The 24938-nt window shown below is 45.5% G+C and overlaps 1 protein-coding gene across 3 annotated transcripts in view; it reads right to left on the reverse strand.

Moving 5' to 3' along the window:
• The window catches only part of LYST (lysosomal trafficking regulator), a 4348576-nt gene that overhangs the window by 666435 nt on the left and 3657203 nt on the right, over positions 1 to 24938 (reverse strand). For all 3 annotated transcript variants that reach the window (XM_086927077.1, XM_086927076.1, XM_086927078.1), the window contains one exon: positions 7024 to 7160. In XM_086927077.1, coding sequence (XP_086783203.1) covers positions 7024 to 7160 — 137 coding nt within the window. The remainder of the gene's footprint in view (positions 1 to 7023; positions 7161 to 24938) is intronic.

Genomic DNA, 24938 nt, shown 5'->3' on the forward strand with positions numbered 1-24938 from the left:
CCAAACATTTTTATACTTTAAACATTTTTAGAATGATTGTTCGCAAAAAAACAGAATAAATCTGAAACAATGGGAGGAAGGGGGGTCGACGCGTTTCGAATCTCTGCAAAATTCAGAGATTCTCTTCAGTGCCAACAGACATATTGTTGATACTGATTTTGGTTTTGATAACCACCCCTCTGTGTGAATTGAGGGCGTGGATTCGCCTGGTCTGAATCACTGCCTGCTGATGATGAGGAGGTATCTGAGAATGTCAAATATTTTGTACGTGATCGTCCTTGATGGTCCGGGAGAAAACGACGCGCTTCTGGGCGCGAGTAAAAGTCTTGTTGTAGGTAAGGATATGCTTTTTCGTAAGTGAAATTCCGTTTATCTCTATCAAAATTACTTTCCTTTTGCTGCACTGTGTAGTCTTTAAAGTCTAGAATCTCCTTTTCTACTTTGTCGAGTATATTTTTTGAGTCTTGGATTAAAGGATTTGCTTTTATTTCGGTTTCAAGGGCTTCAATTTCTTCCAGTTGTAGTTTGGATAATCTTTGTGCTGTTTCTATAGTTAACACCATGAGATCTCTACTGCATTTTGTTTCAATATAACTGAAACCTTTCTTATAGATGGCGTCTTCCGTAAAAATCACTGGTATATTTTTTACAATAAGTCCAGATGGTATTGTACCAGACCTAAGGTGTTGAAGTAGGTAATGGCATGTAAATCTGTGCGAATTTGCTTTTTCTTTAGGCGTATTAGTTTGTCTGATTCGTTGTTAGTTTGGGCACTACTGCTTAAGGTGGCTGATCCGAACTGAGGAAGGTTGCTCAATAGTTTTTTTATATGTTCTTCACTATAAGCGAATGTTTGTTCCTCTGACATTATAGAGTATTTCCGAGTCAATAGTCATTTGCTCTCTAAATCAAACAAGTCACTACATTCAAACTAGAAAAGTACATTCAATCAAAAAGTGCATTCATTAAATCAACCATACACAAATACAAAAGTACAAATACTTCATTAAGGAATAGGGCCAGAATTGGTCACCATGGAAAACTATTATTTTGTCTCCACTGTTGTGTGACTAGGGAACCTCGCGAGCCAGCGCCCGCTAACGTAGTGTGTAACAACAAGGGTGTTGGCAGGAGCACAGTAAGGCTGTGCCAGGAACAGAATGAACAAAGGAAGTTGCCAGTACTGTGCAATAATTGGAATGTTTGAAAGGACGTTGAACACAATGTCGCTCAACCCAAAGACCACTATTTCAGTCAAGGTTCTTTAGAAAGATAATTTATTTGGTTATTTAGATATGTTATTTTTGTATTTTTAAATTCTTATAAGAAAATTATTGAAGAAAACAAAAATTCTTTCACAAAATTTTTTTGGGGGGGGGTGCACGTAAATTCAACCAGTCAATAACTGCAACTTGTATCTAATACAACACCAATCCACTACTCTGATACAGATATCAGAGTGTTCAAAAAGAGTTACAAGGGTGTGTTTTGACACGGAAAGAAGAAAGGTACAAGTACCCAAGTTGCAATTCAAGTGGTGAAACGTAAAACAATGACACTCATGGACAACAATTTGACAATGGACAAACACGTAAATAGGATGAGGCAAGAGGGAAATATACCTCTATCAAACACAAGTTGTTTAGTATAGGGGCCCTAAACACTAGTCCTGCTCACAACAGGGGGGGCTATACAGCTAAATGAAAGCAAACCAGATTACAAATTTCTTTAGAATAAACGACCACCCAAACATTTTTATACTTTAAACATTTTTAGAATGATTGGTCGCAAAAAACAGAATAAATCTGAAACAATGGGATGAAGGGGGGTCAACGCGTTTCGAATCTCTGCAAAATTCAGAGATTCTCTTCAGGACCAACAGACATAATCTGAAAAACAAAAATGAACAAACACTCTGTCAGATGCACACATGAGCGACCTTCAACTCACATACGGGTCAGCATGTTCTTCAGTCATACCTGGGTGGTCTTGTATAAATGTCCAAGTCTCGGTGTCTGAAACAGAAAAATTGGACTTGTCTAACTATGTGCTATATTAAAAACGAGAGGGGGCTCAAAACACTTAAAGTACAATGAAATGGCCACTTACAATATTGGATGTTCCCAACGTTCAAAATGGATGGAAAAGCGGGTGATGAATTTCTCAAATTTTCTAGAAGAGGTTCTTTATTTTTCTGTAAGAAACAACACGTGATTGCTTAGTTAATGGAGCCCGTGGGTCGAGGAAGGGTGTAACTAAAACTATGTCTCGATTGGGGATGATTCAATGAAAGCAATAGTGCGGACTGCTCGCGTAGCGTCATGGCAGGAGGTAGCCAAGGTCACATTGCCAGTGCTAAGCCCTCGTGGTTATCGCAAGAATAAAATCACTTGAGGCGCTTGATATGGCTCAAAAGTCGCGTCATGGCAAGAGGTCCCATTGCCGGTAACGATGTATCGTGATTATGTTCAATTTGCGCGTCGCTTAAACAAAGTCGCTTGAGGCGCTTAATGCGTCTCGGAAGAGGCAAAATGAATCGCCTGTTTACTTCAAGTGTTCCTGATTCCTCCTTCACACGGTGTCGCCCTCAGTGTTATCGCCCTCAGTCTGGCATGTCCGGTTCGGCGTATATGCAGGAAGTTATTATTAACGTCTTCTCATGCGGGTATTAATGGGAATTGTAGTTGTCAATGGGAAATGTAGTTTTTTTATTAAAGAAGTTGTGCAAGGGGACGATAGGAAGGCTGTTGACATGTTCGAAGGTAGCTAAGTGGCTCCTTTTCATTGCAAACAAAACGAGGGGTGTATATTCAAAAATAGTAATTTATTCACGAGTTGATCCGCAATTAAAAGTCGGACGTTTAAGTCACAAGTCCTAGTTGGAATACTAAATTAATGCACAAGTCGCTCGAGTTTCGACGTGTCATGATAATTCATTACCGCTGAGAGTCGCGTAACTCTGAGTTGGGGTGGGTTAAAAACAACCCTACATGCAATGTAATTATAAGCCCGTTGTGGGCTGTCAGATTGATATCTATTGTTCCATTTGGGAGAGCCACACCTCTCAGTGTGTCAGTAAATGGTGTAAAAGATGCTTCACAGATGGTATAATTCAGACATCTCATTTAAGCCTGTAATTGTGGTGTTAAATTTTAAGATAAGCATCGCTTCTCTCTGTCTCAATTTGGCCTCCATATCTCCACCTCTTGGATCTGGATCGATTTTTGATATAATTGTCCACTTGAAATCCTACTCCCCATGAGATTCATCAATCCAATGTTGGACAAGGGGGGCTGTTAACACTTTCTTTTTTAGCCGGGATTTATGTTGTGACATTCTTTGTCTGGCCTCAAGCGCCTCAAGTGATTTTATTCATGCGATAACCAGGAGGGCTTAGCACTGGCAATGTGACCTTGGCTACCTCCTGCCATGACGCTACGCGAGCAGTCCGCACTATTGCTTTCATTGAATCATCCCCAATCGAGACATAGTTTTAGTTACACCCTTCCTCGACCCACGGGCTCCATTAACTAAGCAATCACGTGTTGTTTCTTACAGAAAAATAAAGAACCTCTTCTAGAAAATTTGAGAAAGTCATCACCCGCTTTTCCATCCATTTTGAACGTTGGGAACATCCAATATTGTAAGTAGCCATTTTATTGTACTTTAAGTGTTTTGAGCCTCCTCTCGTTTTTAATATAGCACATAGTTAGACAAGTCCAATTTTTCTGTTTCAGACACCGAGACTTGGACATTTATACAAGACCACCCAGGTATGACTGAAGAACATGCTGACCCGTATGTGAGTTGAAGGTCGCTCATGTGTGCATCTGACAGAGTGTTCATTTTTGTTTTTCAGATTATGTCTGTTGGTCCTGAAGAGAATCTCTGAATTTTGCAGAGATTCGAAATGCGTCGACCCCCCTTCCTCCCATTGTTTCAGATTTATTCTGTTTTTTGCGACCAATCATTCTAAAAATGTTTAAAGTATAAAAATGTTTGGTGGTCGTTTATTCTAAAGAAATTTGTAATCTGGTTTGCTTTCATTTAGCTGTATAGGCCCCCCTGTTGTGAGCAGGACTAGTGTTTAGGGCCCCTATACTAAACAACTTGTGTTTGATAGAGGTATATTTCCCTCTTGCCTCATCCTATTTACGTGTTTGTCCATTGAGAAATTGTTGTCCATGAGTGTCATTGTTTTACGTTTCACCACTTGAATTGCAACTTGGGTACTTGTACCTTTCTTCTTTCCGTGTCAAAACACACCCTTGTAACTCTTTTTGAACACTCTGATATCTGTATCAGAGTAGTGGATTGGTGTTGTATTAGATACAAGTTGCAGTTATTGACTGGTTGAATTTACGTGCACCCCCCAAAAAAAAATTTGTGAAAGAATTTTTGTTTTCTTCAATAATTTTCTTATAAGAATTTAAAAATACAAAAACAACATATCTAAATAACCAAATAAATTATCTTTCTAAAGAACCTTGACTGAAATAGTGGTCTTTGGGTTGAGCGACATTGTGTTCAACGTCCTTTCAAACATTCCAATTATTGCACAGTACTGGCAACTTCCTTTGTTCATACTGCGTGGGTGAGAACAGCCTGACCTCCTCCGGGCACTGTGGCAGCACTTGCGCAACTATATCCACACTGTGTGGGTATAATGGCCCAAGAGGCATGCGTTATTCACAGACCTCAGCGGTAAGCTGGTGGAAGAAAACATCTTGTTCCCAAGATGGTCCAGCTTCTTGGATTCCCTGTTTGATCAAGCAGTAGGAAATGCGCACTTAGAGGATGAGGCTAGGACTGCCAAGCTCTCAGGGGTCAGGTGTTGGGGAGAGGAAAAGTGGTCGGCCGGGGCCGGGCGGTGGCATTGGGCATTCATACTGTCCACAGGAGCCCCTGTGCTGGGCTTTGACCAAGTGCCCAGAAGGACGTCAGTGAGGGCTTCAATGAAAGGCAGGAGGGGTACTGAAGAGGCTGCTGCTGGTTGAGGCACCTCTGTCAGGAATTAAGTCCTGACTGCCACTGTGGGAAGCTCCATGCCCAAGGCCTCAGCCAGCCTATACAACACCACACCATATGAGGCTCCCTCCTCCATAGCCACGGTAGGGGGGAAAGCATGCCAAAGTCTGGGGAGGTATCCAGACCACTGGCGTGTTCCTCTCGCTAGTCCAGCTCATCAAGTTGATCAGCTAAAGGGCCAATGGACCCCTCCCAGTACTCCTCACCCTCCTCTGCTTGTCAGTCAGGCTTAAAAGGAACACCAGGGATGAAGCAAGGCACAAAAGTGCCCTCCAGCGCCGGTGCCGATTTCGGTCGACGCCGGTCCGGCACCGTCTCCAAGTCAGATTTGAGGCTGGGGATGGCACCAGTCAGGGGCACGACCAGCACCGGGGGCATCATCGCCGGGAAGATACCATAAGGTCAACCGACGTCGATCCGGATCCAGGCATGGAACCACGAGAGCCTTCCGGGGCTGTAGCTGCTGGCATCAAAGTCCCCGGGCCCTCAACTAGCTCCGTGAAGGCCGAGTGGCGCGCCGGTGGAGTCCGGCTGCCCAAAAATGCTATGTAGCGCTTCGTAGAAAGCTCGAAATTGGGCTGGGGATGCTCTGTCACCGGGAAAAGGAAGGAAGTGCGGAGCCGTACCAGGGGCTGGCTCCGAAGACGGAGCTGGAGAGCGACAATGCTCAAGGTCCCGCATTGCGGTGGCCGACGGACGGGGAGAAGGCAAAGAGCGATGCTGCTTCTTCTCCTTCTTGTGCTTCGGCTTACCAGACGATCTCGAAGACTTGGAGGAGAAATGATGGTGATGGCTCCTCGAGCGTTCGCGAGACCTTCCTCTCCACCGGGACCTTGAACGATTATGAGCTGACTGCCGGGCCTCCAGGAGCCTTCGGGACCGCTTCCGCAAAGCCTTCGGGTTCATGGCCCAGCAGTCGGAGCACGACTCCGGGTCGTGGTCGCGCTCCAGGCACCAAAGGCAGACGTAGCCAAGGTGTGGGTCCGTAACCACATCAGACGGTTGCCGGGCTCGTACAGCTTGAACGAGGTCCGTCGATGGGACATCCCTCGTACACCAGGAGTCGAAGACACAAAAAGAAGTCGACTAAAGTTGAGAAAAAAAGTAGTGAAAAAATAACTAAAGGGGCAGCCCTCTCCGGATTTGTGCAAGGCTGGTGCGGAACAAGAAAGAACTGAAGTCAGCGTGCAGGGGCGGCGTCTAAGTAGACACCACAATGTCATTCCGGTGATCACGAAGTAAACGACGGAAGCGGAGTTGACCAACGCCACCTATCGATGTGCATGGGGTACTGCTATAGAAAAAGTCTCCGGATCTAGTCTAATGCCTGGGGTAATCCAAAAGGTAAGGAATCTATAACTACAGTCTCTTGTGTGAGCGAAAAGGTGTGTCATGCAACCACGATTCCAGAGAGAGTCAATAGTGTTGTGTTCTGGGGTGTCTAATCACTTGCTCCTCTGTGAGGGAGTGGGAGGGTAAGTGAAACACTATAGCTAGTTGGTCCTGGGCTCATGGGTACCCAGGTGGTAGGATGACTCTGTCCCTGCATACTAAGGTCCCATAATCCCAAGCATAGTTCTGTGACTCCACAGAATCCCTGCAACAGGCTCTTGATCCACAGCTGGCATCATACAACTCCACCTGGCAATAGTGAACCCATACGGTTATGTTTTTGTAAACCTGTGTTAGGTCGTATGCCAAAGGAACCTGTAAAAGAGGATATCCATTCCAAGTAAAATTGAGGGTAGAGTCTGAACAGCATATGCAACCATATTTCTATAGGCTATTCATAAAAAAATTACTATTATGAGATTTTCATAAAGTCTTGTGAAGAATACATGAGACTTGTGCAGATGGTAGACCTGGAGTAATTTGTACTCAAAGGTTAAAGAGCATTTGTATGTGGGACATTTTCAGAGAGTAAGCCATATAATGGAAACTTTGCTGTAATCAACTTAGAAGTCTATACCATTGTGTAACATTCATACCAGATACCTGGTGAAACGGTGAGCACTGTATAAAATTTACTGGAGGTTCACTCTGTTTGCTCTTCAGTCTTAAGATATTATCCATATATCCCCAACTAAGAATTGCTGACCACTGAATGTCTGTGCTTGTCATGCTCCTTACACCTGTAAAAAATTAGAAATCTTAAAAATATAGCCAATCAAGTGAATGGTATTTAAGGTTGCATCTTTATGATTTCTTCAGATAGTTAAGAATCACATTTCAAACATGAATAAATAGTACAATATCACTGCAAAAACAGTAATCGAAAAAGAAATTGGCCTATGTATTAGCTTTTTCTTTCAATTTGTAGTACTACAAACAACCATGCATGAAAATGAAAAGCAAAAGAGACACCTTACCGGTTAACATTTCAGTAAGAAGAAAAATATATATATCATACAGAGAACTTGCTCCAATGCAGGAGTTTCTCATACTCAGTTATAACTTGTTTAATATCAGATCTCTACTCTACATTCCTGGGTTGTTAATGTGTCATCCACTTTGATAAAAGCCATGCGGGCCTTAAAAGAATGGTCCCACTAGTAAACACACACATACTGCCAGCCTTGACGTCAAGAGAAAAATAAGTAGCTTCACGTTTATGCTGAGTAGTCCCAATGTAAGTGATAAAGTGGCCCATTACCTTTGCACTTACATAGTGCGTTCCCTGAAGATGTCCCACATTATTGCAATATAGCAGAAAGTCTGTCATTTTGGGACAGGTAGGGTTCCTCTTGAGCATACGGTAACCACTTTCCTAGGTGGTCTCAGCAGCCTTCGAACGAGAATTGGCACAGCTAGTGGAGCAGTGAGTATCTGACTATTGAGGAATCAATCAACAGTGTGGTGCATTGAGTGAAAGGGTTCCTTTCTCCTTTTGAAGATCATAAGAGCATCCTTTAATGAACTCTACTTTGACTTGCTTACTCAAGAAGTATTCCATGGTTTTATGTATTTTCATAGTATTCCCTTTCTAGTGAAGATTGCAAATAGGAAAACAATCCACTAAGTCAAAGTTTGCGAGAGTGCCTTAACTGAATTTGTGACATAACCCATTTAACAAAGCTATAGCCAATTTATTATTTCAGGGTAACACACAAAACAACTCACTGCCTGCTACTCATAGTGTGATTTTATTTGTCTATTTATTCAAAAGCTTGGCAACTGTTGTACAAATGTATACCTCTATATTCTGCCCAGGGAGCCTTTGCACTGAATTGGCATCGGACGTGGTTTGTTGTGAAGCGTGTTGCAATTGCAGGTGGGATTTTGCAACTCTGTGTAGACCTACTACTACACATGTCGCATAAGAGATACCAATGAGTGCTAGTCTGCAGTGGGTGTGGGTTTGTGCGTGAAAAGAGCAACTCAGCACTTGAAAATTTGGAAGATAATCTTTCATGCTGGGGGTGCAACCTCTGGAAATTAAGTTAGCATTTTTAATGCCTCCTTCTACAAGATAAGTAATTTCGATGATATGTGGGTCTAATTGAGGTCCGAAATTACGTGCATATGGGACTTGGACAGTAAGAATAAGGAACAGGACAACCTGACCAAGGTTAAGCACAACCAAAACAACAGTGTAATCCAAATGTAACCGAGGTGCTGCAAACTTCCTAGTGCCTGTTGTCCCTAGGCACATATCCGGTCAACAAGTTTTCATTGAAATCACAGAGACGTTGTTTTTAGTCCAAACAGTTTTCTTTTTTATTTTGGTAATTTTACCCGATAAAACAAACAGCCAACGCGTTTCGTTACTTTTCCTAACTTCTTCAGGGCTGAAAACGATCATAAAAGACACAAATTACACATACACAGAAGAAGTACAAAACTTAAAATGTGACATGAACAAAATATTTACAGCATAGGATGAAAGACACAACATGGACATAATTAAATTGTGATAACACACCGTATTTACATCCTCACCACCTAGAACACGTATATAAACAATACATGTATAAAGTGCTCACACAGTACATATACCTATACATATTAAAACCATATTTACAAGTAACATGCGACTGACAATGGGTTGAGTCCAAAATAAAGTTTAGTAAAGAAAGCGAACAGGGAAGACAAAAAGGAGAGAGTCTAGAGAATTACCAAGCCAAGGATAATCCACAATAGAACGATACTGAGAAATAACCAAGGACATACTAGCAGTAGGCTAGATTGTTATGGACAGGGTCCTACCCTCATAGCCAAACCCAGATAATTAATCCTGTATTTCTGGCATGGTTCCTAGATCTAAGCAAAGAGTATAAAGAGTATACAATATCTCATAAGTAACCATCAAGGTGATTCATAAACAGGTAACCACTCACCATAGTATTCAGATGTTATAGTAAACCAACGAGCTGACGGTAATGACCACAAGATGGATGCGTGATGCCGAATCCGCAGTTTCTAAAAACGAACTGTGAGCGGATATAAATGAAAAAGAACATATATTAAAACCCATACATAATCCTAAAGATCAACCTAGTGATAATGGGGGAACGTCCTTTAAAACTGAACTTTTACAACGCAGTACCGTTACGACGCAGGTTTAACAACGAAACTCATTACAACGACTTTCGCTGGAGGGCGCTCTAGGATAGGTAATAGTTTAATTTACTATCCAACACCTTCCCTACTATCCACGGGTACTGGAGTTGGAATAGTAAATTAAACTATTCACTATCCAGCGCCCCCCAACGCAAGTCGTTGTAACGACTTGCGTTGTAAAACCTGCGTCGTAACGGTACGCATTGTAAAAGCACGCGTTGTACCGTCATACATCCGTGATAATGTGAAAGCATGGGATATGCTGGCGAATCCTGGCAACTGGTGCAACAGGGCTTTAAAAAAGATTGTTTTAATGGATGTCTCTGGGGTACTGTGGGCGCCATCCAATTTGAAAGCAACACAAAATGGAATTCAAAGCAGATAGTGAGTCTTCGTGCAAACAACCCTCATCAAATATAAGGTGCTGAGAGCATACTCAAATAATTATAGGTCCACTAGGTAAAACTACCTGCTCCGGTGTCATTCTCACCCTGCCCCATAATCAATGGCTGAAGAAGTGTGCGCCATCCAGGTAATCTGACACAATAGCAAATGTAATTCAAGACAATTAGTGAGTCTCTGTATAGAGAGTCCTCAATACCCAATTGATGCTGAAATCATACTCAAAAGATTATAGGTCTGATAAATACAATAGACTGCTCAGGTGTCAATCTCACCCTTACCACACGGAAAATGGTTGATCCCAAACAACCAAATTATGTTGTGACCTTGTACTCACAGTACTATATTCGAGCACCAATAGACCATACTTAATCAACCAGAAGCATCTTAAAGTAATATGAGTCCATACAATGGTACCTCACATTAATGGATACTCTTCCACATATATATAATGCGTCACACTCAGGAAGATAATACATAGATATTCTATATCACTGCAAAGTCTAAAAGATATAAAAAGTGTATATCAAGAGTGGAACACCTCCCCCCTCACATACGTTGTGACATATGTCCCTTCGGCGACAAATACGGGCCTTACCTCGCAGTATGGTAACTCCAAGGAACAGTGTATTGAGGAGCCTCAGCTGCGTTTATTTCACCTCCTATATGCGAATAATAGCTGTAGAGACAAAATTGGGCCCCATGCATAAGCAATCCGTAAGTACAATCCTTAAACAGGATTTATATATCCAAATTCCTGTTTTACTATCGACTGGAATAAATAATGTATGCATTCCAATAACAAGAATATGGGCAAAAACTTAATTACACAAGAATACGTATGGGGGCATTCTATTCACGCCCACGCGCGTTGACGTCATTGCTCGAGACGTGCCTATTTCGCAGGAGATTAGGGGCTTTAAATATGGATGTTTACAAAGTTCCGTCGACTCGTGCATCCCTGTTACCATGCCAGGAGCTTTGCTCTGAACAGCGGTAAGTCAAATGATAGGCTTTGTTGGTGCCGGGTTTTTGTTGCTATGTAGCTACACGCGCTTATACCATGTGTGAGGAGTCAGAGAATGGGCATCTTTGGCGATACTAATGTCTGTATGGTGGGGGCCCTGTGTGTATTTTTATTGCTAGCAGTTGCGCATCGCCGTACTGATACTCGTTTGGGGTCAGGTTATTCGAGGTTCCATTGAAGATTGGGGTCAGAGGAGTGTCCTCCATTCCTTATAGAGATCAGGGTGATATTCCCTGTAGTAGCTGCATGGCTTTAATATCCAAGCATTGAGAGAAGACGGCTATGAGACACTAGCGGCTGTCTTCCCCTTCCACATACGTATTCTTGTGTAATTACGTTTTTGCCCATATTCTTGTTATTGGAATGCATACATTATTTATTCCAGCCGATAGTAAAACAGAAATTTGGATATATAAATCCTGTTTAAGGATTGTACTAACGGATTGCTTACGCATGGGGCCCAAATTAGTCTCTACAGCTATTATTCGCATATAGGAGGTGAAATAAACGCAGCTGAGGCTCCTCAATACACTATTCCTTGGAGTTACCATACTGCGAGGGAAGGCCCGTATTTGTCGCCGAAGGGAGATATGTCACAACGTATGTGAGGTGGGAGGTGTTCCACTCTTGATATACACTTTTTATATCTTTTAGACTTTGCATAGAATATCTACGTAGTATCTTCCTGAGTGTGACGCATTATATATATGTGGAAGAGTATCCATTAATGTGAGGTACCATTATATTGACTCATATTGCTTTAAGATGCTTCTGGTTGATTAAGTATGGTCTATTGGTGCTCGAATATAGTACTGTGAGTACAAGGTCACAACATAATTTGGTTGTTTGGGCTCAACCATTTTCCGTGTGGTAAGGGTGAGATTGACACCTGAGCATTCTATTGTATTTATCAGACCTATAATCTTTTGAGTATGATTTCAGCATCAATTGGTTATTGAGGACTCTCTATACAGAGACTCACTAATTGTCTTGAATTACATTTGCTATTGTGTCAGATTACCTAGATGGCGCACACTTCTTCAGCCATTGATTATGGGGCAGGGTGAGAATGACATCGGAGCAGGTAGTTTTACCTAGCGGACCTATAATTATTTGAGTATGCTCTCAGCACCTTATAGTTGAGAAGGGTTGTTTGCACGAAGACTCACTATCTGCTTTGAATTCCATTTTGTGTTGCTTTCAAATTGGATGGTGCCCACAGTACCCCAGAGACATCCATTAAAACGTTTTTTTTCCCAAGCCCTGTTGCACCAATTGCCAGCATATCCCATGCTTTCACATTATCACTAGGTTGATCTTTAGGATTATGTATGGGTTTTAATATATGTTCTTTTTCATTTATATCCGCTCACAGTTCGTTTTTAGAAGCTGCGGATTCGGCATCACGCATCCATCTTGTGGTCATTACCGTCAGCTCGTTGGTTTACTATAACATCTGAATACTATGGTGAGTGGTTACCCTTTTATGAATCACCTTGATGGTTACTTATGAGATATTGTATACTCTTTATACTCTTTGCTTAGATCTAGGAACCATGCCAGAACTACAGGATTAATTTTCTGGGTTTGGCTATGAGGGTAGGACCCTGTCCCTAACAATCTAGCCTACTGCTAGTATGTCCTTGGTTATTTCTCAGTATCGTTCTATTGTGGATTATCCTTGGTTTGGTAATTCTCTAGACTCTCTCCTTTTTGTCTTCCCTGTTCGCTTTCTTTACTAAACTTTTTATTGGACTCAACCGATTGTCAGTCGCATGTTACTTGTAAATATGGTTTAATATGTATAGGTATATGTACTGTGTGAGCACTTTATACATGTATTGTTTATATACGTGTTCTAGGTGGTGAGGATGTAAATACGGTGTGTTATCACAATTTAATTATGTCCATGTTGTGTCTTTCATCCTATGCTGTAAATATTTTGTTCATGTCACATTTTAAGTTTTGCACTTCTTCTGTGTATGTGTAATTTGTGTCCTTTATGATCGTTTTCAGCCCTGACGAAGTTACGTAAAGTAACGAAACGCGTTGGCTGTTTGTTTAATCGGGTAAAATTACCAAAATAAAGAAGAAAACTGTTTGGACTAAAAACGTCGTCTCTGTGATTTCAATGAGTGCACCTTCCGCCTTTTGATGAAAACATGTGACTTGGACAGAGCTGATTCTGGAAAAAAAGGTCCCTAGGCGAGCCCAGTGTGGAGGGCAGGTAACTCGCCTCTCTGTAAATGGATTTTAGAAGAGGAAGTGCAGCAAGCAAGAGAGCGACATGGCTGCTGTAAAACTGTTCACGTCAGAAATGCATACGGGGATGAGTTATCCCTCTGAGCATAGAGCGGATGGCATTCCAGGCTCCCACATAAAAGGAGATCGCAACAGTGATTTGGGTGCTGAGGACAGTGAGGCTGTGAATGAGGAAGCAGTTTTAGAGCCCTGAAGCACCAGTAGCAGGGAGCGGAACTAAAAGGGTGGTGTCTGAAGGATCCTTTCAGTGTGGTGGAGGAAGGGTGTTGCTGATCAAACGTTTGTCCTTTGTTCTTTGACCAGGGGTCGTGAACTTTAAGTCAGCAGTACCCCTGTGCGTCGGTAGGTGTCGTCCTGTGGCTCCGCGTCCGTTGTCGGCATTGTTTGGTCGCCAGAATGACGTTGGTGGAGTACTTAGATGCCGCCCTCACGCGCTGACATCAGTTCTGCCCATAGCTTTCTGCGCCAGGAACGCAGAGCCATGCAAGAAACCGACACTGGTGCTATGAAACTAGGGCCCTAACAGGGAAAGTCCTTAACCCTAGAGATCGGTTCGCAGAATGGAGAGGATAGGTGGGGTGGTAAGGAATCTAACACTAACTAATGTTTCTTACAGATATATCATTACCGAAGGTAAGTTACTTGTGCATATGAAAGAAACACGTTAGTGTTAGATTCCTTTTTGAAAATTTCTTGATTGTGCTACTTGATAGTACAGATAATCTGATAGTTCTCATGTACATAGTTAATACATTTACATTGCTGCGCCCTCTGTGCATTTATTATAACATTTTACAATTTTCTGATTTTGTAGCAAAACTCCCCGAAACAGAGACTGGAACCCCCCCCTCCCCCTCTTGCACTCTTAGCATTTCGTTGCCCACACAACTCCATCTCTGTATTACAATTCAAACATAATCAAGCATTTACGTCGTATATTGTGCTCATTAACATCTGTTCTCTCTGTTCACTTGTGTACTCCCGCAGATGCATGTGTCACATCACTCCCTTACGACTCCTCTGTTCCATCCCGCTATCACATTACTTCTATCATAGTAGGAATCCTGCAGTACCGTATACCTGAACCTATTCCCCACTTCCCGATTCAACTAGTGAGTCCGCACAAGCCTCAAATTCTGCTAATATCGCCTCCCATTCTAATGATATATGTGTTTTCCTTAGTCCTCTGCGTTCTTCCCTTCTCAGTTCTGTACCCTCTGCCTAGCTCCATCTCAGTACCTCGTTATGCCCTCCCTCTGGGTCCGGTGGTCTGTGCGATTTTCAGCGCATGGTTATCAATCTTTTCCCTAGTAGTAGCGCCAGATCAGCAAAGCGGGATGCTGCGCTTCTCTTTCTTTCCCTGTGACCTATACCTAGTAGACTGTATAATGGCGTTGTGTAAGGTCTGCCCGGGGCCACCTTCACCAGGATTGTGTGAATAGCTGTCCAATATTAACCTAACTTGGGGCAGTCCCATAACATGTGAAGCAGTCCTGCATCATTCTCCTTGCACCTAGGGCAGGTATCCTCTGCGTCTGGGAACATGGCACGCAAAGCATGGGGGGTGAGGTACGCCCTGTGCACTGTCATCAATTGAATACATTTGAATTTTGGATTACGGGATACTTTTTTGGGGAACTTAAGTATTCTTTCCCATTCCTTGTCTCCTATTGCATGTCCTATATCCCCTTCCCACCGTGTTCGAGTAGGTTGCAGTGTGATCGCCCTTCCATCTCTGATGCCAGCCGACAACCACCGCGTCAGATGGCTACCCGTACCCATCAGATACTGCATTGTAATAAGCGAGTTCGTGGGCGGTTCCGCCCCACTCCGTGCCCATGTCGAGGTTATGTAACGTGTGACCTGTGCGTGCAACAGGAAGAGCGTATCGGGGGTATGATGTAGGTGAGTGAAGCCTGTATGTGTCATTATAGTGTTCTCCGCGAAGAAGTCCCCTACCTGAGTGACTCCCGCCTGCTGCCATCCCTGGAGCGTTCGTTCCGTTTCCCCTTGGTAGCCCCAACAGTGGGATAGAGGGAGCATAGGATGTTGCTGCGTTAGCGTATTTGACCGCTTTCTTCCAGTACCTAAGAGCTAGTGACAGGAGGTATGGCGCCGTGACAGGTGTCCTGGCGTCTGGCAACAGCAGTCTGTGTATAGTGCCCCTGTTCCTGTCTATGGCAGTCATGCCTATTTCGTGTAGGTTGCGTCCCGCTAGCCAGTAGGCTAGCCATTGAAGTTGACAGGCGTAACCGTAGGCAATCTGGTCAGGTACTCCCAGGCCGCCCCTGTCTGTGGGTAGCTGCAGTTTAGCCAGGCTGATCCGGCGCCTACCCTCTCCCCAAATCAACTCCGTTATGAGTGTGTTCAGGGATCTGAAATAGGACAATGGAACTATGATAGGCAGATTAGTGAAGAAGTACAGCAGTCTAGGCAACACCACCATTTTGACAATTGCCACCTTTCCAGCTATTGACAGAGGCAGTGTGTTCCAGAATTGTATTTGCGCTTTAAGCGCAGTAATCGCTTTACCCAAGTTACCATCCAAAAGGTCCCGGGCATTCCGATACACCTGTACGCCTAAGTATTTAAAAGTCGTAGGTGCCACCCTAAAAGAGTGCGGCTCAAACCTAATATGTGTGGTGTCTAAGGAGGTGTTAAAGCCATAACCGTATGACTTCGATTCATTAATCATTATTCCTGATATTACCCGGAAGTCTTCAAAGATTATTGGGAGTGGATCTAGGCCTTTCGTCATGTCCTTAACGTATAAAATAATATCATCAGCATAGGCCGATACTATGTGGGATGTGGAGTGTCTCAATACCCCTTTTGCTTGCGCCAGTGCTCGTACCTTACTCAGCAAAGGCTCCAGGGCGATTATGAACAGTAACGGCGATAACGGGCATCCCTGTTGCGTCCCTTTCTGTATTTCTTTTTGCGCTGAGATGCATCGGTTAGTTCGAACATGCGCCGTGGGGTGTAGGTACAGTAGTGTTACCCAATCAATGTATTCCTGAGGAATGCCAAATTTGCCCAGTATCCTAAACATGTAATCCCAACTCAGGGAATCAAATGCCTGCTTGAGGTCTAGGGAGATGCACCCTTCATTGTTATTTCTGGTACCCTCGAGGGTCAGTAACTGGCTCAATCTCCGCAGGTTCAGGGTAGTACTTCTACCTGGCACAAAACCACATTGGTCTGAATGTACCAAGTCCGGGATATACTGGGACAATCTCGATGCCAAAATCTTGCTAAGGATTTTGTAGTCCGTGTTTAACAGTGACAAGGGCCGATAGTTTTCCAGTTGTAGGGCATTCCTACCAGTTTTGAGGAGGGAGACTATTAGCGCCTGTAATGTAGTAGAAGGTAATGTGTGAGAGTCCATCGATATGGTGTATAGCGAATGTAGGCGTGGGGCAAATATATCAATGTACGTCATGTAGAACTCGGCCGGTAGGCCGTCAGTCCCTGGGGCCTTGTTCCTAGGCAGCGCCTTGATGGCCTGCCTGATTTCGGCCAGGGTTTTTTTGCCAGCCAGTTGTTTCCGCTGAGCGTCCGTGAGTTGTGGGATGGGTACGTCCGTCAGGAAGGACTCCAGGTCTGTGTCTGACATCGGTGCATGTGAGCTATACAACTCCGTGTAGTATTCCTTGAACGTGTCGTTGATGTCCTAGTGTTAGATTCCTTACCTTAGAATAGATACCCCAGCAATACCAACCCCGGTGGTGGGTCTGCAAACCAAAATCACACCAGGAAGTCCTGGAGAACAGAACGGCCAAAGAAGCTGTCTCTCCAGACTTGGCTGTCCGGGCAGTAATGCTTGGCAAACCTGTGCAGCGAGACCCACTTAGCTGCCTGACAAATATCCTGCAAAGGGACTCCCCGTCCCAAGGCAGTAGTAGCCAGCGTGGCCCGAGTGGAATGGGCGCGCACCCCTACAGGAGGTTCCTTTTGAACCAAGGAATAACAGATCCTGATGCACAAAGGGACCCACCGAGAGATGGTCCGCTTGTGCACCGCCCGTCCCTTCTTAGTGCCCACGTAGCCAACAAAGAGTTGGTCATCCACCCGGAACTGTTGTGTGAGGTTCAGGTAAAAAGAGAGCGCACTTTTTGGGTCCAGACGGTGGAGCCTCTCTTCCTCTTTTGAGGGATGCAGAGGCGGAAAGAAGGTGGGCAAGGTAATGGTCTGACCGATGTGAAAGGCAGTACCCACCTTGGGTAGAAAAGAAGGACGCGTCCTCAGAACAACTTTGTCCGGATGGACAGAGAGGAAAGGAGGCTTAGAGGAAAGAGCCTGGAGCTCACTCTCTCTTCTGGCAGAGGTGATGGCAACCAGGAAAGCAGTCTTCAGAGTCAGAAGACATAAAGGGCAGTTACGGAGCAGCTCAAAGGGAGCAAACATTAGGTAGGTTAACCCCAAATTCAAGTCCCACTGAGGCATTACAAAGGAACAGGAGGAAACATGTGAGTAATGCCTTTCAAGAATCTACTTACAACAGGGGACTTGAAAAGAGAAGAAGGCAGAAACGGCCAAAAGATATCCCTTGATAGTGCCCAGAGCAGAGCCCTGCTGGGCCAGGAAAAGAAGAAAGAGGAGAACCTCTGAAAGAGGGGATCCACAGCCTTTGCTGTGCATCATGCTACAACGTTGTTCCACCTGCAGGTGTATACCGTTTTTGTGGAGGGACACCTGGCTGCATGAATGACATCACAGATTTCAGGAGGCAAGTCAAATGGCATCAACTGTCGCCGCTCAATCTCCACACATGTAGGTGGAGGCGGAAAAGGTTCGGGTGGAGGACCGTCCCCTGTTGCTGCGACAGAAGGTCCTCCTGAAGAGGCAGTCGAATTGGAGGATCGATTGACAAACTGAGTAGCTCGGGATACAGTATCTTTGTGCGCAATCCGGAGTCACAAGGATGACTTGGGCACGGTCGCGCCTGATCTTCTTCAGTACTCTGGGCAGAAGTGGTATAGGCAGAAAGGCGTATAACAGAACACAACTCCACTCGTGATGAAAAGCGTCGCCGAGCGAGTGCCGCCTTGGAAATTCCAACGTGCAGAACTTATGACATTGTGTGTCCTCTTCTGTGGCGAATAGATCTAACCAAGGCTCTCCCCACTGCCGAAAGAGACTGTGACCGGGTGGGACCACCAGGAAGGAATCTAGAAGATAAGGGCGACTGGTGGTCTGCTGTACCTCTTTCTACACCTCTTGTCCCCTCTCAGCAGAAAGAATGGATGCCCGAGAACAAAACTTTATTGCACTACACGGACGAAGAACAGATGAGCGGCTCCTTTAACTGGGGATTCCTATCTGACGAGACTCCTCCCCATGACAACTTCAGCACGTTCCAGGCGTTAAGGTCTGAGACTCCCGGAGAATCAATGTGCACCGACACCGGAGGAGAGAAGGAGCCGAGAGTGAGAGAGTTTGGAGTGACCAGAGGAGCTGAAGGAAACATCGTAGAAGAACGTGGAGCAGGTCCCGCGGCAGCCCCGACAGAGCCAGGAGGCCAACATTCCCACGAGCCACGCTCCAGGAGAAGCGTGGCTAGAAAAGGTACGGGCAAGTTCTCAGGGAGGGTGGGAAGGAGAGAGCGTAAACCCATCTAGTAAGAATCCTCCTACCCCCACCAACCTTAAAACCCCAATCGTTCACTGGCACGAGCATCACTTCACTACCCCTATTTTTGTTTGGAGTTGAGTGTCACTACGTGCACAAATCTGGTGTTTTTCCCTCACTCCCCGGTCCCTTACATGGGCTGTAATTAGGAAAAGGATCCTGACACATGTTTTCCTCTCTCTTGTTTCACGCTACATGCTCCTCCCCATGACGAGACGTCCTACTTGCGGACACTAAGGAATAGGAGTCCCGGCAGCCAAGCTTTACCAAGATCCAAGGATACCCGAGACCACCACCAAGACAGATCCCGCCGCATTTGCACACCAGAGACTAACAAGTAGACACAAGCATGTCTTAGGAAAAATAAAACCTTATCTACCCCGATCTGGCCTACGCTCAGTTCTTGCAACCACATCACAGAGACCTTGCGCCACGTGCGGGTTCAGACGCTACTCGTGATCCATCATGCACAGACAGCTGAGTTTGTCCGCCCTGGCGTTCAGGGAGCCTGCCAGGTGTTGAATCACCAGGGTGATGCCCTGACGTTCCAGCCATGTCCAGAGGCGCAGTGCCTCCTGACATAGGGTTCCGACCGCACCCCGCCCTGTTTGTTGCAATACCACATGGCGGTGGTGTTGTCCGTGAACACCTGCACTACACTTCCCCGGACAGAGGGAAGGAATGCCTTCAGTGCAAGTCGGATCGCCCGCAGCTCCAGAAGGTTGATATAGAGCCGGGATTCCGCCGGAGACCAGAGGCTTCTGATTTCCGCCTCTCCCATGCGGCCCCCCCATCCCAGGAGGGACGCATCCGTCACCACTCTGTGCTCCAGTTGGGGAAGGGAGAGGGATCTGCCACTGAACCAATCGCGGTCCGTGAGCCACCACTGCAACTGTCTTGCAGTGCCCTCCGAGATCAGGACAGGTTGTCCTGATGCTGTGCCCATTGGAACTTTAGGTCCCACTGCAGAGCCCGCATCCGCCAACTGGTGTGACGCAGGAGGCCATCAGAAGCCGTAGGGTCAACCTATGCCTTTAACCAACTGCCTAGGGTATAGGTGAGTCGCCCCGCTAGCTGGGTGCACTTTACCACTGATGAGGGTATAGGTGCATGAGCACTATACCCCTACAGTGTCTAAGTCCATTCTTAGACATTGTTAATACAGTAAAACCACAAAGGGCATATGATCTGGTAGTTTGTCATTATGAACTCCACAGCACCATAATAGCTTTATTGAATTTTCGGAAGTTTGCTACCAAATATCTCAGCATAATAAAACCACACTGATGCCAGTTTGGGATTTACTATTCAATGCATCAAAGAGCATCTTAGAGATGCCCCCTGAAAAACAACCAGCCTCTGGTGGGTTCCCCGACTGGTGAACACCGGCCTACCACCACAAATCACGGTTCTGGACCCCAGGAGAGGGAGCATCCTTCCCTGGGCCCAGAAACAAAGGGATCTTCAAAGGCCTTGCCACTTTAGTAATGCGACCCCCACCTTCTCCTGCTCTCAGGAGCAGGCCCCTTTCCTGTCTCACCCCCTTTTTGAAGGGTAGACAGGCAGGAAAAATTAGAACAGCCCAGAAGGCGTGCTCACTATGCAAACCCGACCCCTCAGGTGGGGAAAGAAAGGTGAAGCCTCTCTTCAGTGCCTGCCATCTTGCAGATGGTAGGCACTCTCCAGTCACAATTAGGGAATGTGTCCATGCCTCCATGTGGGGGAGCACACCAAGGGTGTAGTCACACGAACGTCAGTAGCCCATTGGCTACTACCTCAAGACCCCTAAAACACCTCCTAAATACAGTATTTAGGGGTCAGCCCTAAACCCAGAAGTGAGATACCTGCTACATACGAAGAAGAAGGATGGAAGAAGTCGCAGAGGAGACTATGGAGAAGAACTGACTTGGCCCCAGCCCTCCCTTCCCGCATGCAGTTTCCGGACATCCTGCACCAATAGTCGATTTGTCCTGCAGCCAGTGACCTCCAAAGCCTGCGAGGTAGGATGGGGGAGGGAGGACTGCCTTCACCAAAGTCAGGATTATCTGTAAACAGCAGCTCTGTTCAAAAGAAACTCCAAAGACAGACTCTGAACCTGCTGAGGACGAAGAAACTCTATGCCTGGAACCACCACTGCACCCGTAACCTATGGCCTGAGTCCAAGTGGCCCACCAGTTCCCAGAGAGGTCCCCCAGTGCTCCAGAGTCTGAGCCCACTCCAGGACTCCCTGACGTCACCTGCAGCCTCTGCAACGAGACCTTCCCGTCCGGTATAGTGAAATCCGACCTCAAAAGGTACTCCTGCATCCGGCCTCCCTGTACCCTGGAGAAGAGGACCTGAGATGCATATACATCTCCGAGCCCTCCAACTTACCTGCCCTGCTCTTGGTTCCTCCCTGAAGCTTCCTGGACCAAGCCTGCAGCCAAAATCCAAAACCGGCAACCTACATAGGATTGCACTGGGCTCCCGACCCCTTTAAGCACCCTGCACCCGGCCGCCCCTACGCCACGGGTGGTGTGGACTTGGCGCTCACTTGGGACACTCTTCACCCTGACCATAAGCCTAGGAGCTTGGCTCCAGAGACCAAATGGACTGCCAGTGAGCAACCCCCAACCAAGGTGCGGCTAGCCCAATTGGCTAACATTGGCATCCTGCACTCTGCACCCAGTCACACTAGTGCCGCTGGTGGTACAATTTGAGTGCCTACCTGGACCTTGGGGAATCTTGGTCCTAACCCCAAAAACAAATCGTATAACATTTACTTACCTGTGTAGCCGATAACCATTTTTCTCCCATAGGGATCAATGTTATGTGTTTTTGACCCTAAAAATGTTTCAACTAAACTGCAAATTCTAAAATGCCATACTTACCTTGTATTGTGAGATTCCTCGGTGTGGTATCTAGGCATACCACCACAAGTAGACAATGTAATCTGAAAGTAATCAAAACATATTCTAAAAGTAATTACTGTGTAATTTAAGCTGCTTTTTGGAGTCATACCAACCATGAACAATTGCAAATCCACCCCAAATTGCATTTCTGTGTAAAGGTTTACAACTGAAAGTACATTTTACTTACCTGTACCATGTCCTGTTTGGTTCTAGTAATAAAATACAAGTATACCTTTTTTTATCCTTACCTATTTGGTCAGGATTCTGTTTTCGAGTGTGTATAATCAGTCCTTGAGTGAGTGAATACAATAAATGCTTTAAACACCCTCTGGATAAGCCTAACTGCTTTCCCGCACTACCACAAAGAGCTGTTAGTACTTACCTAATTTAGCCTCTGCTATACCTCTGGGGACTCAATGGACACTCTGCATACTATACCCTACTTTGGTATAGTAGATACAGAGCAAACTTCCTACAGCAGAGAACTTAAGGCAACGAGAATTGGAACAAGAGACAAAGACATTTATGTGGGGTACGCTATATTGATCGATGATACTCTTCACAACTTCTGGGTGGAGACGCCACTCGTGATTGGCAAGATGACATCTGGAAATGCGGGGACAGGGCATGTCCAGTATCCTATGTGCAAACAGAAAGGCTCACATCAAGCTGGCATGCTCTTATGAGCAGGAGGCACGGTGTCTGAAATTTGGGCACATTGTTGGAAAAACCCAGGTTGTACATCAGTGACACTTACCGCACAATCTCTGAGTCCTGGCCTGCTGGAAACAGTTGCCCAGGTAGGGTAAACCTGGAATCACTGACATCCTGAGACAGGCAGCCAACAATGTCACCTTCTTTGTTAAGACTTGCAGTGCCAAAGGTAGGCCAAAGAGAGGAAAGAGCAAACTTGTAGTGAGTCAAGCCCACCAAAAATACCTCCTGTGGGACTTCAGGGTCTGGATGTGGAAATCTGAATTCTTAAGTCAAGTTACACTATCCAGTCTTCCAGTTCCAGAGCAGAAGAACTTGAGCTAGGTACAGCATCTTGAAATCCTCTTTTAGTAGCAAAATGTTCAAGACTGTGAGGCCAAGGACCACCGGCCTTTGGCACAAGAAAGCACAGAGAGTAATATCCATGCCAAATTTCCTGCTCTGGCGCCAACTCCACAGCTCTTTTCTGAAGGAAGGCTGCCCACTCTTGCTGCAGCAGGAGAAGGTAGTTCTATGAAAAGTATGAACAGGGAGTGGGGATCTGGGGAGGAAACTGGTAGAAGGGTAGCGAACACCCCTTTCCCAAGATCTGCAGGATCCACTGGTCTGAAGTTAGGGCCTTCAGGCCTGTGGAAAAGAGGACACCTGACTTTCCGCCAGTCAAGAGCGCCTCGATATGGGCAACTTGGAGAAGCTCCCTGTGGTGGCCGGGAAGGAGGAAGAGGAAACAATGGAGTGAAAAGAGGTCCAATCTTTACCCTTCCTATAGTCCCTGTACTGCACTCTGGCAACTAAGTCTGAATGTACCTGCCAGGAGGCATGTGGCGTTGAGAGACTTAGGGGCTCAACTTCCAGCAGGGAAAATCATTTTGGACAATGCCTCAAGCCATTTAATTCCCTGTCATCCGGAGCGAGAGGAAAGTACCCGCAGAGGAAAAGGCCTTAATGATCAGGCTTTCAAGGAGAGGTTGTTCTGATAGAAACTGGGAAATAACAGGTGCTAGTCAGCATCTCCACAAAATCATCCCATTGACAGCCAGAGTGGATGAGGATTTAGATCAGGTGGCCAGAAAGGGATCAAGAAAGGCTTCATTAAAGGAAAGAAGGTATTCTGCCAAAAGGAATGTAGGCTGCAAAACCAAAGTTAAAATATTAGCCCTAGTTTCCACTGTGGACCTGGATATGCGTAATATTTCTGCCACCTTCCTAATTATAGTATGGTAGGAGGCCACTCCTAGGGGGAGTGAACTCAAAGGGTCCAAGAATTTCAGCTCGGATGATCTGTTGAACCCACTGGCTTCGCCATCTCTAGAAATTCCTTAGGGATTTCACAGGGATCTCCAGGGACATCCTGAATCAGAATTATGTTCCTGTATTCTAGGAGGTGCTGTGCCTCTCTCCTTGACCTCTGAATGGGCTTTGAAGGCTGTGACATTGACAAAGATGTTCCAGCATTGGAGATGTGGTTACAAAAACTGATGGTGATGACTAGGGCGGCAATGGCTTGGTAAGAGTCAGTGCTGGCAACATAGAAAGTAGAAATGTAGCAAATGTCGCTTGTGACAATGGCGTGGAGGGAGTGAACTGCGCTGTGGGAATACCCGCATATAGAAATTTTAGTTCCTACCAAAGGGACCAATGGGGCCAAAGGTGTTTCAGAGGGAATCAATACCCCCCTGAAATCCATAAAGGTATGGTGCCAGATCCTAACCTGGACCGTGAAGTGTGGGTAAAGGTGTGTGCTGGTCGCCGGAGTTGGAGGTGGCGCAGGAACTTCTGCCAGCTGCAAAAGGTACTGGATTTTAATCAGCTCTGGTTCCAAAGAAAAGCCTGAGGGGAGAGGAGATCCACAAAAGTGGTTTGCAGTAGGATGATATGGATAGCGATGATCAAAGTGACCTCGACCTTGCCCTTCATATCATCCTTTGCTCAGGCCATAAGGAGTTTACCCTCCCTCTTTTTAATGCTCTTCAGATGCACACTCTGGCATGTCTTGTGGCCCTGAAAGTCATGACTGAAACCTAGTCACCAGAGGCAAACTTCATGAGAGTCAGTAACTGACACCTGACCCAACAGTCTAAAGAACCGCGATAACCCACTTACTGGGTCTCGGCGGAGGGGGAGCCACCCAAATCTTCCATACCTTCCATACTTAGTAAAAGGAGACACAGGAGCCTTCGTCGGCAGGAGGAACGCAGATTTATTTCAATAGCCCGGGTTATGGAACAGAGCCCCAAGCTAGTCAGAGACAAAACCCAGGAGGCTGCTACTTCACTCTGTAGCTTACAAGCCTTTTATACATTTTTCCTCTCAGTCTTTTGGCTGTCAGACCATTGTTTAATCAGGGCAGTGTTTACAGTTGATAACCAGATCCAGACGATGTTTGTAGTTAGTGACCTGGTCAAAGCTTGGTACACAGATCA

This window comes from Lissotriton vulgaris, chromosome 6 (genome assembly GCF_964263255.1).
Source record: "Lissotriton vulgaris chromosome 6, aLisVul1.2, whole genome shotgun sequence".
In the NCBI taxonomy this organism is placed as follows: Eukaryota; Metazoa; Chordata; class Amphibia; order Caudata; family Salamandridae; genus Lissotriton; species Lissotriton vulgaris.